Source organism: Pelecanus crispus, unplaced genomic scaffold (assembly GCF_030463565.1).
Source record: "Pelecanus crispus isolate bPelCri1 unplaced genomic scaffold, bPelCri1.pri SCAFFOLD_54, whole genome shotgun sequence".
NCBI lineage: Eukaryota > Metazoa > Chordata > Aves > Pelecaniformes > Pelecanidae > Pelecanus > Pelecanus crispus.
In genome coordinates, this window is record NW_027461485.1 from 580,530 (window position 1) to 594,369 (window position 13,840).

Below are 13,840 nucleotides of genomic sequence, written 5' to 3' on the forward strand. Positions count from 1 at the left end.
TTTTCTGTGTGACTGATGTTTCTTTTAAACAGGAACATCTTGATATGTACTCCCCAGGAACTAAGGAAGTGCAACAAACTGATGAAGAAAGAGGTGCCAGTGAAGGAGGGAGTGTAGGTTAGTTCTGGTTTTAAATGTTCTTGGCTGTGTTCTAGCCAAAAGCCTTGGCTTAAACAGCTGAAATGAGCTGAACCACTGGGTATTTTTCATCCCTACACAACTCGGTATTGCTACAGACATTACCAGCCATAGTCATGGACTCTGAGCCTGTACTGTAGCAAGGTCAAAGCAGGTGTTAAAAAAATTTTAAAAAGTGTGCTTTTCCAAGATGCTTACAAGATTGAAAAGAAGAGATGTCTGTGGGCAGGTGGGAATATCCAGAAATGGGCAGTGTCACCTGGAATGAGGAAGAGTGATGTGGGTCCAGCTGTAGCGTGCCAGTTTTCATGGCCTTGAGCAGCAGAGCAAGGATTTTGAGGCAGCAAGGCCGTCTGCCAGGGTGTGTGAACAGCTCTTCGCGAGCATGGGGATGGCGATGGGAGAAGACAGTGCTGTTCCTGTTGGTGTGTAGCAGGTGACAGTCAGTGGAAGCTGCTGTCAGGACGTGTAATTAGGAGCCGTTGTCGTGGTACTCGGTGGGAAATAGCATGAGGGAGGAGGCTAAGGCATGAAAGGCCGCATTAACTGTATGTGTGAAGTGAGGGGAACAACGGGACGGTGTTAAGGAGACTGTTAGTTGCGATGAAGGCAGTGAGTGAGATGATGCTTGTAGGAGCTTTCTGAGTGAGTGAGAATGTGGCAGGAGTGCATGTAAGGAGAGAAAAGGTTGCGGCAGGAGTTGAGCTGATGAGAACTCAAGCAGGAGCTGATTTGGGCGGTGTCTGGCGAAGTCGTCATCTTGTACGTGTTGCACAGAGTGCGTAAGGCCTGACTGCTGGCAAGGAAAGGAGCGTGAAAGGAGTGTTGGAGTGCCAAGGAATGGGGATAGATGTGATCCCAGAGTCATTTCTCCATTTTCCATGGGCTGTCTGTATAACCCCATGTAACTCATCTTGCATTCAGAAAGAAGTGGCAGCCTTTTGGTGAATGGAGGGGAAAAAAAAAAAAAGAAGAGGTAACGTGTGGCAGAGCTAGAACATGGAGTGAGATTACCATGCTTAGTCTGACCATTCTAGAGTATTAGAAACATTTCCTTGAGACACTTTGCCAAAAGGTGGCCCCCCCCCGCCACCGTTCCTCTCCAGTTTTATTGCTGGGCGTGATGTCATATGGTCTGGAATATCCCTTTGGTCAGTTGGGGTGAGCTGTCCCGGCTGTGTCCCCTCTCAACTTTCTGTGCACCTGCAGGGTCAGACAGCAGGAAGGAGCTCCCCGCGGCATGCCGGCAGCCGTAGTCGTGGGGCACGGGGCTGCTGGTCAGCCATGTTGGTCTAGGGAATGGCAGAGATGAAGTGAGATGAAACGCCACGGGATGGCTCTTCCAGGGACGCTGAAATGCCCTGAGTGCTGCAGGGGAATTTGTGATTTGCAGCGGCAAATGTAGTCACTCAAGGAGACCGATCCTCCCCGGGTGGCATCCTTGCTGGCTCTCCGTCCCCCTGTCAGTGGGTTTTTGGGGCCCTGGCTGGTGGGACCCACAGGGCACGTTCTGACAATTCCCTTCCCCAATTATTTAATCAACCAGTCTTTATAGTATGGAAGTGTGTTAACTTTGTAGATATATATGATGATGTCAAGTGAGACTCTGTAATGTGAGGAGGTAGTGGAGTTTTCCTTGGAGACTCTGATATTGCTCATGCTGAAGTGAAACAAAGGAAAGGCCAGCCTGTCCCTGGGAAGAAGGACTTTGCATCTGGGAAGCTTAGAGCTGTCCATGAAGGCTAAAGGATAGCCCAGGTCAACCAGATAATGCCAGCGTCCTAGCCTCTCTGAGACGTCTTTGAAAGGCTCCCAGCATGGTCTGGCATCATAGATCAGTAACTCCAGCAAGACTGACTCCAGGGACATCTGGATGAATAGACAAGCGGCGAGAATGCTGCAAAGCCAGAGTTGCTTTGCAAACTTTGGCTAGGATTAGTAATTGGGAGCGTGGGTGCTAGTGAAGAGTCAAGTTGTCTTGTACGTGAACAATGGAAGGGTATAAGAAGGCTGTGTAAAAGCACATTTGGAGTGCCCCAGTTGGGCTGGGACATGGCACGCAGATGAAAAAGTACTTGCCCCTCTAATTGTATACTTTGCATCCTGGCCTCTCGCCTTGGTCGGCATGGGCCGGTTGCGAATTCTTTGTGACACCGTCTTGGGGCTCAGCTGTGGGCAGAGGGTTTTGCTGGGTGAGGTCCAGGCAGCGCCGGACAAGGCCGTAGAGGGGTGGGAGTGAGCTGGGCAGCCGATGCAGCACAAGCTCCGGGATCTCACTGTGTGAGCCCACGCAGCTATGGCCACTCGCCGGCCAGGTGCCAGCTGCATTTTGCGTGCTCAGCCAGTCCCTGCCTGGCCCCCTGGGGCGGCCGCAGCTCCTTGCCAGGGCCGGATCTGGCTCACCGGCTGTGATGCTGGTGCTGGGGCGGTGATGGAGGCCTCCATCCTCCCGGCGTTGGTGCAAATCAGCGTGGTTTCTCCCACGGGCGACCACCACCCGGAGTGATGCCCCCTCTCCCCACCCTCTCGGTGGCCATCCCCAGCCCAGCTCAGGCACCTGTGGGGTGGGAAGGGGCTGTGTTAGCCCCCGTGCCCCACCTCCCACTGAGCAAATGACCGCAGGCAGAGAGAGGTGCTGCAAAGCGAACAGCCAACACTTTTAATAAAATAAGGAAGAAGCAGGGATGTGGGAGAGGGCTGGGGCTGGGGCTGGAGTGGGTGGGTGCAGGTCTCTGCCTCCAGATCTCCCCCTGCGTGTGGGTGCTGCGGGGGACGGTGCTGGACCGGTGGCTATGGGTAGCCATTGCTGTCGGCTATCTCCATGTCGATCTCGCTCTGCACAAAAACTGCAGCTGGCCCAGTGACATGTGCAGCGCTGCCCACTGCTGCTGCTCCTGGCCAGCTTCTTCCTGCGCTCGCGCTCGGGCCGCTGCTGGGGTGTGATGAGCACCAACTCCTCCTGCTCCTCCAGTGGGGTGGGCGCAGCCGTGAGGCCCCCGAGGGCCAGCACGGGGTGGGTGGGGGTGCGTGGCAGCCACGGCAGCATGTGCAGGTGCTGGGGCAGCCCCTCGCGTGGGGTTTGGCCCACCGTGGGCGACAGGCGCAGCCAGCTTGGCTGCTTGGGTTTGGCAGAAGCCCCAGTGTGTGCCTTGCTGCTCGATGCTGCCTCCAGTGCTGTCTCCTTCCTGCCTGAGGCAGGGGCTTGGAGTCAGCCACGCTGCATCTCGGGGCCGCGGGCAGGGTCTTGGGGAGTCTGGGGGTCACGCTGGGGCCGGGCTGTGGCTCCAGGTCGGGCAGTTGGTGTCCCAGCCCCACCACCTTCACTCTTTGCCCCAGCGGGTGGAAACTCTGGATGGAGCTCAGCAAGTGCCCTCAGGTCATTGCGGGGTGTCCTCAGCCCTGTGGTGTGGATGCTGTTCCTAGGGACGCTGTTTCCCGCCTGCGGTGGGGATGCTGGCAGTGGGGCTGTCAGCGGCAGGAAGGGGCAGAGATGGCGGTAGCAGGGGTGTTGGTACCAGGCCGCGGTGGGGATGCTGTTTCGGGGTGGTGGTTCCTTTTAGCAGCCGCACAGTTCAGTAGACTGGGCTGGGGGAGGGTCCCTGGGCTGGGCGCGGGGCCGGAGCCCCAGGCCCATGGTTTAAGGACTCCATGCTGCAGGGTTTTGGTGGACTGGCTGCATTAAACCTGTCCCCTCCTGCTGCACAAAGGACCTTTACCCCTGGCATCGCCCCGGGTTCTAGGTTGCTTGGCGGGGACGTTGTTGGATTTGGATGCTCTCCGCTTGCTGCTTCCTGCCTGCTGCCCGCTGCCGCCTGCTGCATCGCCGTCCCCGTCCATCTTCCTCTGCAAGAGAGTATTTGAGTGTTTGGCCACCCGGCACACCACCACCATCTTCTTTTTCTTTGGTGGGATGGTGTCCCGTGGGGCACTCACTCTTGCATGTTGCGTCTTGCAGGTGCTGGCTGGCACGGAGCGCTTGGCCTTCTTGCCGCCCGCCTCTCCTGAGCTGGCCACCATTTGGCAGGATACGGTGCCCGGCGGCAGTGGCAAGCGGGTCAAAAGCACCCGGGGCTGCCTCCACAGTGCCTCCTCCAGCAGTTGGTCCATGCGGGGTGGATGGCACCGGGGGGCAGCCGGGGGCATCACCGCCGCCACTCGCTGTCTGCTGCAGCCGCCCTCTGCCCTGTAGTCCAAGAGGTGGGGGAGGTTGTTGAGGGAGGAGGTCAAGTTGGGGATGTTGGGGACATCGGAGATGGTGTCCTCACCATCCCCCAGCCCCACCACCACCACTCCCTCCTCAGGGCAGCCTCCCTCTGCCACGTACTTGGAGAGGTCAGGGACCTTGGTGGTCAAACTGGGGACACTGGCAGCAGAGGTGGTGTTCTCGCTGTCCCCTAGCCGCACCACGACCGCTTGGTCTTGGTGGCACTTGCTGTCCGCCGTGTCCTCCAAGAATTCACAGAACTCAATGAGGAAAGCGTTGGTGGTGAGGCTGTTGGGGAAATCAAGGATATGAGGGCGGGTGTCCTTGCTGTCCCCCAGCCCTGCCGCCACCACTCAATCCTTGGGGCAGCCGCCCTCCGCCACGTACTCGGAGAGGTCGGGGAACTCCTGGAGGAAAGCAGACAAGTCAGGGACATCAGAGACGGTGTCCTTGCTGTCCCATAGACCCGCCACCGCTGCTTGCTCTTTGGGGCAGCCGCCATCTGCCGCATACTCAGAGAGGCTGGGGAGCTGGTGGAGGAAGTCAGTCAAGCTGGGGCTGTCAGGGACATCAGGGACAGTGTCCTCGCTGTCCATGTTGTTGAGCCAGGTGAGCATATAGTTGGCGGTGGTGTTCTGTACCTGCTCAGGAATCCCTTTGGTGAAGGCATATGGCCCCTGCTTGGACAGCTCCGTGGGCTTCCCTGGGGCTGCCGGGGTGGTCACCACTGCTGAAATAGCAAACAAAGGCAACCCAACCCCAGGGTGATGCAGGGTTTCCTCAGCTTGGCCGCCCACCTGCAGGCTCTGCTACCCCCCAAACCTCACCTTTGGGTTTTGTTGCAGTTCTGCTGGTGAGCGGAGCCAGGGCACGCTGGTGGGGGCTGGCAGCAGGGTCACCATCTTCAGTGGCCGCTGTGTCCTTGTTGGCGGCCTCCGATGGCTTCTGGGTGCTGCCAGGCAGGGTGTGGAGCACAGGGGGGCCCTGCACCCAGAGCTGAGCCGTGGGGTGGCAGGGGGCCAGGGCGGTGGGGCAGGCAGGGACGTGCAGCGAGCAGGAACTGTTGGGGTTCAGGGGCTGCCCCTTGACCATGGCCCCCATCCCCAGCTCCATCAGCTGGTGGGGCAGCAGCATCCCTGTCACCACCGGCTGTCCCCAGCTGTAGGCAGAGGGCAAGGGAGCAGCCACGGTGGGGAGCTGCACCCCATGGGGGAGCTGCACCACGGTGGGGAGCTGCACCCCGGGGGGAAGCGGCACCGCGCGATGGAGCTGCACCCCCTGCCCCGGGGCCCCCAGGGGCCCTGGCACTCCCTGGCAGACGCTGCCCTGGGCCAGCTGGTAGGTGACAGTGTGGAGCTGGGCAGGCTCAGAGGACACCATCAGCCCCGGGACAGAAGGCAGCACACAGGCAGTGACCGGTGGCGGCATGGCCGGGGTGGTGAATGTGATGCTGGATACCTCCGATGCCATGGGCAGGCGGAGAGGGAACCTCCCTGTTGGGGGAAGCAAAGAGGGGTGATGGGGTGAGATATTGGTGGGCAGAGCCGTCTGGGGAGTTACCTGGGGGGCAGGAGCACCAGGAGGAGCAGGAGCCTGCTGCTGTACCTGCCATGGCGGTTGGTCGGTGTGGGGTTTGTTGGGGACAAACAGCATTGTGGGGGGGGGGGCGTCCCCATGGCGATGGTTCCGCCAGCACCTGCTTCATCCAGCCTTGCGATGGTTTGATTTGTCATACCACAACGACTTCCCATCTCAATGATTTCCCTGCCTGCTGATGATTTTGTCCTCAATGCTGATTTCCCATCCCCACCATAGTTTCCCATCCATACCCATGATGGTTTCCCATCCCAATGGTGATTTCCCATCCCGATGATGGCTTCCCATCCCAACCATGATTGCATCAGCCCTGTTTCCCACCCCAACAGTTTCCCATCCCAAGCATGCTTTCTGCGGGGAGGTGAATTTCCTCTCCAAGGGGCAGGCATGGGGCCACCACCGGTGGCCCTGCGATGCCGACATATGTGTGCTGCCCCATCCCGCCCCGGTAGTGAGGATGGGGTGCTTTTGGCTTGTGTTTTCCCTCCCCGTCTCTGCCCCAGAGGGGGAAGATGCTGCACCCAAGTGTGGTGGAACCAGTGCTGGTACTGTGTGGCCATGCTGGGGAGCTGTCAGGAAAATTTGGCAAGTGGCCCGTGCCGACCGACGAGAGAGGCTGGGAGGCAAAGTACAGCATTACAAGAGGAATTCTTGCATTCGTGCGCACAAGCTGTCCCATTCAAACTGGCGCAGCCCGAATGTGGTCTGACACGTGGTTCTTAGACCATTCAAGCATTGAGGTCCAACGCAATTTGACACATCGTTACTGAACACGCACACACACACACGCTGCTGTTTTGCAAAGCAACTCTGTCTCTGTGTCGTCATCATGTATCTGCTGCTTTCTTGATCCAGACGTCCCTGGAGTGGGTCTTGCTGCAGCTCCTTGTCTCTGCTGCCAGAGAAGGGGAGGGTTTCGCAGAGGTGTGGGAGGGGCTGGGATGCTGGCATGATCTGGGCAGCGCAGGGGTGTGCTTTGTTCTTCAGGGTGGGGGCTGTCCTTCTCCTTGCAGAGAGCTGGGGTCATTGGGCACGCTGGCTGAACCATGGCGGTGCAGTATACGGTGTCAGCTCGATGTATCTTAAGAAAGTTCATACAAGTTCATAGTCTAAAGACTAATTGGTACAATAGTTAGGGAATGAGATTTTACTTCCTTTTCTTTGGACCATCAGGCTCACACTATACTATTCATTTTATAAGCCGGAAATTGAGTGCATAAGGTATACAACACTATAAACACACACATACAATTACAAAGCAAAATACGATAGTGAATGCAACAACCCAAATCCTTTTAGTTCACAGTCCTCTACCTGAGCTTGGGGGCCAAGAGGTTAACCAGCCAAAGAGATTTAGGGAAGATCCCTGCCTTACTTCATGTCATACAGTTAAATGAGTCTTTTTCTTTTTTTTCAATCAGTTTCATTTTTCTGGTCTTGATTTACATAAACAGCCCAGCAGCTGTGATTCAACAATGCACACACTGTGTCCTGTGCTGCTAAAAGGTGGTCTCAGGCTAATCAATTCTGTATTAGCATTTGTGGTGATAAGTTGATTTGTTCCTGTAGGGCTGTAATACTCCCTGCGGTTTCATTAATGGCTTTTTCTAATTCTCTTGACACATTCACAATAGCTCTTTCGAGTTTTGCAACCCATAAACGAGGGATAAAAGCTGTTACAGACAGGGGGAACTTAGTGCCACATTCCATCAGAGGGCTGTAACACTTCTTCCCATAACTATCAGTAGCTACGACCTCCAGAGGCAGAAGAGATAGCGGTTCTAACCTGTGCGGAAGGTATTAATGCACTTAGAATCCCCTTTTCAGCTCAGGTGGAGGGTAAATCCTGGAAAGCCCTTTCTTCACCTATCCCATATTGCCCTGGTAGTTGTGCAAATAGGGTAGTCTAATCTTCAGGTAAGTCTGAATGATGCAAATGATTTCCTGTGCAAGGGTTAGCATGTGCCGGATTGGGTTGTTCAGGTAAACCAGTAAGGCTGGGACCCAGAGGAGATGACTCAGAGCAATCAGGATGCTCTGGGCCCGTAGTGGCAGCCAAACTCTTACCATTACCTTTAGTTCGATTGTGGCTTCCTGCAGAACAGCAAGTGAATCTCTCTGCAAACATCCACGTTATGCGGCAGTGTGCAGGGCTGGATGAACTCCCTCCAGGAAAAAAATGGCCAGCGTGCTGGCTTATTCGAATGGGTTTCACGTAAGGGCTTCTGGAGAATCTCCCTTGCCCGCTCAGTGGATGTGGTAGACGGGAAGGTTTTGGAAGAAGGTGTGGAGGAATGGCGATTGCCTTTAGGGAGAGCTCAGGGTTAGGAGGAAGAGGGTGGGGCTGCCGTGCCCCCATGATGCAGGCCTTTTGCCGTAACACGCTGGGTGACATGAGGCACTGGAGGCAGCCTGTGCACTTGTCATCCAGGAAACCCCTGGGTGGAATGCTGAGGCCGGGCGCCCGAGTGGCCATAGCGAGCGGTCGGGCCTGGGAGCGCTGCATGTGAGAGAGGGAGCGGAGGAGGAGCCGGGGCCGCGGGGGCCACTCCCCATCGTGTGGCCGCCCGCTGGGCTGTGAGGAGGAGCATGCCGTGCGTCCACTACAAGTTCTCCTCCCAGCTGAGCTATGATGCGGTCACCTTCAGTGGCCTCCACATCCCCCTGTGTGACCTCAAGCGCCAGATCATGGGCCGCGAGAAGCTGAAGGCGACCAACTGCGACCTGCAGATCAGCAACGCCCAGACCAACAAAGGTGCATGGGGGCTGCGGGCGCGGGGCCTTGGGCACCTAAAGCTCCCTGTTTATCTGCAGATGTGTCCTGGTTTTGTCTGGGACAGAGTTGGTTTTCTCCCTAGTAGCTGGTGTGGTGCTGTGGTTTGGATTGAGAATGAGAGCATGAGAATAATGTTGATAGCACACTGATGTTGTAGTTGTTGCTCAGGAGTGTTTGTGGCAGTCAAGGACTTTTCCGCTTCCCATGCTCTGCCAGGTGCAGAAGAAGCTGTGAGGGGGCAGAGCCAGGAGAGCTGACCCAAACTGGCCAGAGGGCTGTTCCATACCATAGGGCGTCATGCTCAGTATAGAAAGTGGGGGGAGTTGGCTGGGGCTCAGCGATTGCTGCTCAGGGATGGGCTGGGCATCGGTCAGCGGGTGGTGAGCAACAGCATCACAAAGGGCATCACTTTGTGCTTTGTGTGTTCTTTTCTCATTAGTAGCAGTAGTATTACTATTTCTCTTCCTCTGCTGCCCTGTTAAACTACCTTTATCTCAACCCAGGGGTTTTACTTTTTTTTCCCCTGCAATTCTCTCCCCCATCCCTGTGGGGTGTGAGGGGAGGGTGAGTGAGCGGCTCTGTGGTGCTTAGTTGCCGACTGGGGTTAAACCACAACAAGATATTTAAACTATGTTCAGGAGAATGTCTGTGAAGAGACTTAAGAGCACAATGTTAGGGGTCCTAGGGGTGCCATTGGATTGCATGACACGCGTAGATAGAGATACATTTCAGGAGTCTTGAATTTTTCTATTTCTATTGAATGAAATTGTCAAGAGCTTTTGAAAAATGGTTAATTTGCCTGAAGGGCTTTTCTGCAGAAGGGTCTCTGAATTTTGTCTTCAATTGCTAAGGTACTGTCAGCTTCATGAATGCTAGCAGGCTGAATGGCCAACTGGCTGGCGTCACTACTGGAATAGTTGGGTCTGTGTCAAACAGAGCCTTAAAACCAGACTGATGGATGGTCATAAACTGTGATGGAGCCCAGTTATTATCCCCAGGAGAAAAAATGTTTTGAAATAGGCCAAACGTGGATTCTGTTACAGAAGGTGAGGAACAGAAAGCAAAGTTTTAGAAGAGAAAATGATGCTCATAAAGATTTTACCCCATAAAGTGTTACTGCAATATACATCATACCAGTTTTACAAAGTGTGTTGCTTTGTTTTCATCCGTACTCAGAATGCGGTGAAGAAAAAGTGTCTGCTTCCCCTAGGTTCTGTTAAGCGTGGTGTTCCCTAAAGGTGAGGTTAAAGAAGGAGTATCTGTCATGCTTTAAAGAGCATCCCTCTTGTTCACCAGTGACCAGATCCTCCTCTAGGTCGGTTGTGTTGCCCTTTGACCTTTGTAAAAGGAGTCTAAAATATTAAACTTGGTGTACTAGTGACAGAGGTGCTTCCTGAAGCTTTCTTAAGGGTGTTTTCCATGTGAAAACACAAAAATCTCCCTGTGGTTTTCAGAGCAAAGCTAGAGAATACATTTCAGTGTAATGTATACGTATACCAAATTTTTGCTTGAAATGCATAACCATGAATTTCAGTTTTTATTCATCAGATGTAGATGCTTAAACTCGCTAAAAGGTAACAGGATTTTAAATGTCAGTGGAAAAAATGATCTGATGGACTCTTTTGAAGATGCTGGGAAGCTATACTGGATGGTTGGGTCCTATTTTAAATAGCAGGGGGGGCAGGGGTGTCCTCTTCCATGCTTACTCTAGAGGCATGTTCTATAAAGGCAGAGTTCTCTTCAAAAAGCCTGCACTCAGGAATGATGCATTTCAACTTGCCTCCTCTTAATTTGATCTGAATTTCTTGACCTGTCTTTTGGAATAGATGTTCTCACAGGATTGTGGAAGAACTGTAAACTCGAGGGCTCAGGATTCTGGAATGCTCTTTCCTGCCCTGTAACATTCTGACTGAAAACACTTGGAGCATGTGCTATTCTGCTTCTCAGGCAAAATACAACAGACCAACGTAAACAACAAACCCCAGCTGGGCCTCTGACCTGGTCTTAATGCAGATGGCAGGCTGTCTTCTGTGTTCTGTCAGTCCTGAGTGACCTTGGAGACCATTGTGCTGTTGGCAAACAACAAACTGTTTTAAAAGAACAGAAATGATTTTGCTGCTTGTGTTTGATGACCAAATCTGAAGACTTCTAGGAATGTCCCGTTAGTGTGTTGAGATGTTAAAAGCACAATGTTACCTCTAAAGTTTTGCTTTCATACCTGTGAAGGGATTCCCTGAAGTGATGTGTAATGTCATAGTACTATACATTCTTACAAAGTGACTACAGTTTTTGTCTGCATTTGTGTTGTTTTCAGAATACACAGATGATAATGCCCTGATTGCTAAGAACTCATCGGTGATTGTTAGGAGAATCCCTGTTGGAGGAGTCAAAGGTACCAGCAAAACCTATGTTGTGTAAGTATCCATACAGCATTGTACCCTTTGTTAGGGCTTTCAGTGTGTTAGCTGCTTTTGTGGATATATTAGTTTACAGAGGCATTCAGATTGCATCTTTGTTGTTAAAGCCACTGTTAATTTTTGTTGTCATGGGGTAGATTGTAATCATAGAATCATAGAATCATTTAGGTTGGAAAAGACCTTTAAGATCATCCAGTCCAACCATTAACCTACACTACCAAGTCCACACTAAACCAATCAAGGGTAGACTAGATAAACTAGGTAAACCATGTCCCGAAGTGCCACATCTACCCATTTTTTGAACACCTCCAGGGATGGTGACTCCACCACCTCTCTGGGCAGCCTCTTCCAATTCTTGACCACCCTTTCTGTAAAGAAATTTTTCCTAATTTCCAACCTAAACCTCCCCTGGCGCAGCTTGAGCCCATTTCCTCTTGTCCTATTGCTAACTACATGGGAGAAGAGACCAACACCCACCTCACTACAACCTCCTTTCAGGTAGTTGTAGAGAGCGATAAGGTCTCCCCTCAGCCTCCTCTTCTCTAAGCTAAACAATCCCACTTCCCTCAGCTGCTCCTCATAAGGCCTGTTCCCTAGACCCTTCACCAGCCTTGTTGCCCTTCTCTGAACATGCTCCAGCACCTCAATGTCTTTCTTGTATTGAGGGGCCCAAAACTGGACACAGCATTCCAGGTGTGGCCTCACCAGCGCTAAGTACAGGGGGACAATCACCTCCCTGCTCCTGCTGGCCACACTATTCCTGATACAAGCCAGGATGCTGTTGGCCTTCTTGGCCACCTGGGCACACTGCTGGCTCACGTTCAGCCAGCTGTCAACCAACACCCCCAGGTCCTTTTCAGCCAGGCAGCTTTCCAGCCACTCTTCCCCAAGCCTGTAGCGCTGCATGGGGTTGTTGTGACCCAAGTGCAGGACCCGGCACTTGGCCTTGTTAAACCTCATACAGTTGGCCTCGGCCCATCGGTCCAGCCTGTCCAGGTCCCTCTGCAGGGCCATCTGACCCTCCAGCAGATCGACACTCCCACCCAACTTGGTGTCATCTGCAAACTTACTGAGGCTGCACTCAATCCCCTCACCCAGATCATTGATAAAGATATTAAACAAGGCTGGCCCCAAAACAGAGCCCTGGGGAACACCGCTCGTGACCGGCTGCCAACTGGACTTAACTCCATTCACCACTACTCTCTGGGCTCGGCCACCCAACCAGTTTTTAACCCAGCGAAGACTATGCCCGTCGAAGTCATGAGCTGCCAGCTTCCCAAGGAGAATACTATGGGAGACTGTGTCGAAGGCTTTGCTAAAGTCCAGGTAAATGACATCCACAGCCTTTCCATCATCTACCAGGTGGGTCACCAGGTCATAAAAGATCAGCTTGGTCAAGCAGGACCTGCCTTTCATGAACCCATGCTGGCTGGTCCTGATCCCCTGGTTGACCTGCACTTGCCTGTTGAGTTCACTCAAGATGAACCGCTCCATAATCTTTCCCGGCACCGAGGTCAGGCTGACAGGCCTGTAGTTTCCCGGGTCCTCCTTCTGGCCCTTCTTGTAGATGGGCGTCACATTGGCAAGCCTCCAGTCATCAGGGACCTCCCCTGTTAACCAGGACTTCTGATAGCTGAATGTATCTGTCCCAAAGTCAACTTCCATGTTCAGGCCTGCTGGGACACAGGGTTCCAACTGCAGCAATGGTAACTTTTAAGATGATACTCTTGGGCTTGTTCAGGGGCTTGATTTTGCTGATACCCAGGATGTAGATCCTGTTTCCTCTGTCTGGAGAGATTCCTTGCTATGTCTGTTTGCTTTTATTGTTTTTATAGTAAAGACAGAGCCACATCGTAGTGGGAACTCAGAACTTGTTCCCATCTCAGAAGTGTCTGATTGTTGGGGTTTGACTCTTTCTTGCCTTTGGGGGAGAGAGGGTGGGATATGGCAGGTATTCTTATGCCCCAAGGCTGGGGGTTTTGCATCCTAGCTGTAGAGGAAAGACCAAGGGTTGCCAGCTGGCGAACCGTGCAAACAAGAAGTTCCATTCATAAGGGATTCGTATCAGTTTCCTAAAGACAACATCCATTTCAGGCAAGAGAAAAAGAACAATATCCCAAAGTGTATTGCCTTTTGTGCGAGTACGATGAAGGAATAGTTAATCCTTTCCAAACCTGAAATGCAGGAAGCAGTTTAGCACGTTGCCAACTGTTGCTAGTTCTCTTTCTAAGTCTGTTTTTACCCTAAGCTGATATCTGTGCTCCAGGTTTTAGTTCTGTATTCCTAAGATTTAGAGAGGACAGAGAATCAGGCGTATTGATTAAAATGACAGACACTCAAATGCAATCCTGCCTACAGCATTATTGCTGTCATTTCTGTATTCACAGAGTCCAGTTGTGTATCAGCTACATTAGCATTGTTTGAATGGTCATGTTTTCCAGCCTTCTTAAAGATAGGCCTCTCCACCACAGTTAGTAGGTGTTATTAGCTTGTGGTTTTGCCATGTCCTTCTGATGTGGGTTCCCCATAAATAAAGTATACTGATGAGTTACAGTGTGTCTTGAACAAACAGTACAGCAGCATCCTGGCACCCGTGAAGCACTTGCCAGCCAAAAACCCTGAATTTGTGTGGCTCTGCCTGTAAACTTTGGGCATGTTACTGCAGCAGTTGTTGCAGTGCTTTCAGGCACTACTGAGTAATTGTGGACG

At 52.9% G+C, this 13,840-nt stretch overlaps 1 protein-coding gene across 1 annotated transcript; it reads left to right on the plus strand.

Annotated features, from left to right (window-relative positions):
* Nucleotides 1-8,527: 8,527 nt before the first annotated feature.
* LOC142597062 (E3 ubiquitin-protein ligase RBBP6-like) lies at nt 8,528-11,132 on the plus strand. Its single transcript, XM_075727497.1, has 2 exons — nt 8,528-8,693; nt 11,029-11,132. The coding sequence occupies exons 1-2, from the start codon at nt 8,528-8,530 to the stop codon at nt 11,130-11,132; spliced, it is 270 nt and encodes an 89-aa protein (XP_075583612.1).
* The last annotated feature ends 2,708 nt before the right edge of the window (nt 11,133-13,840 follow it).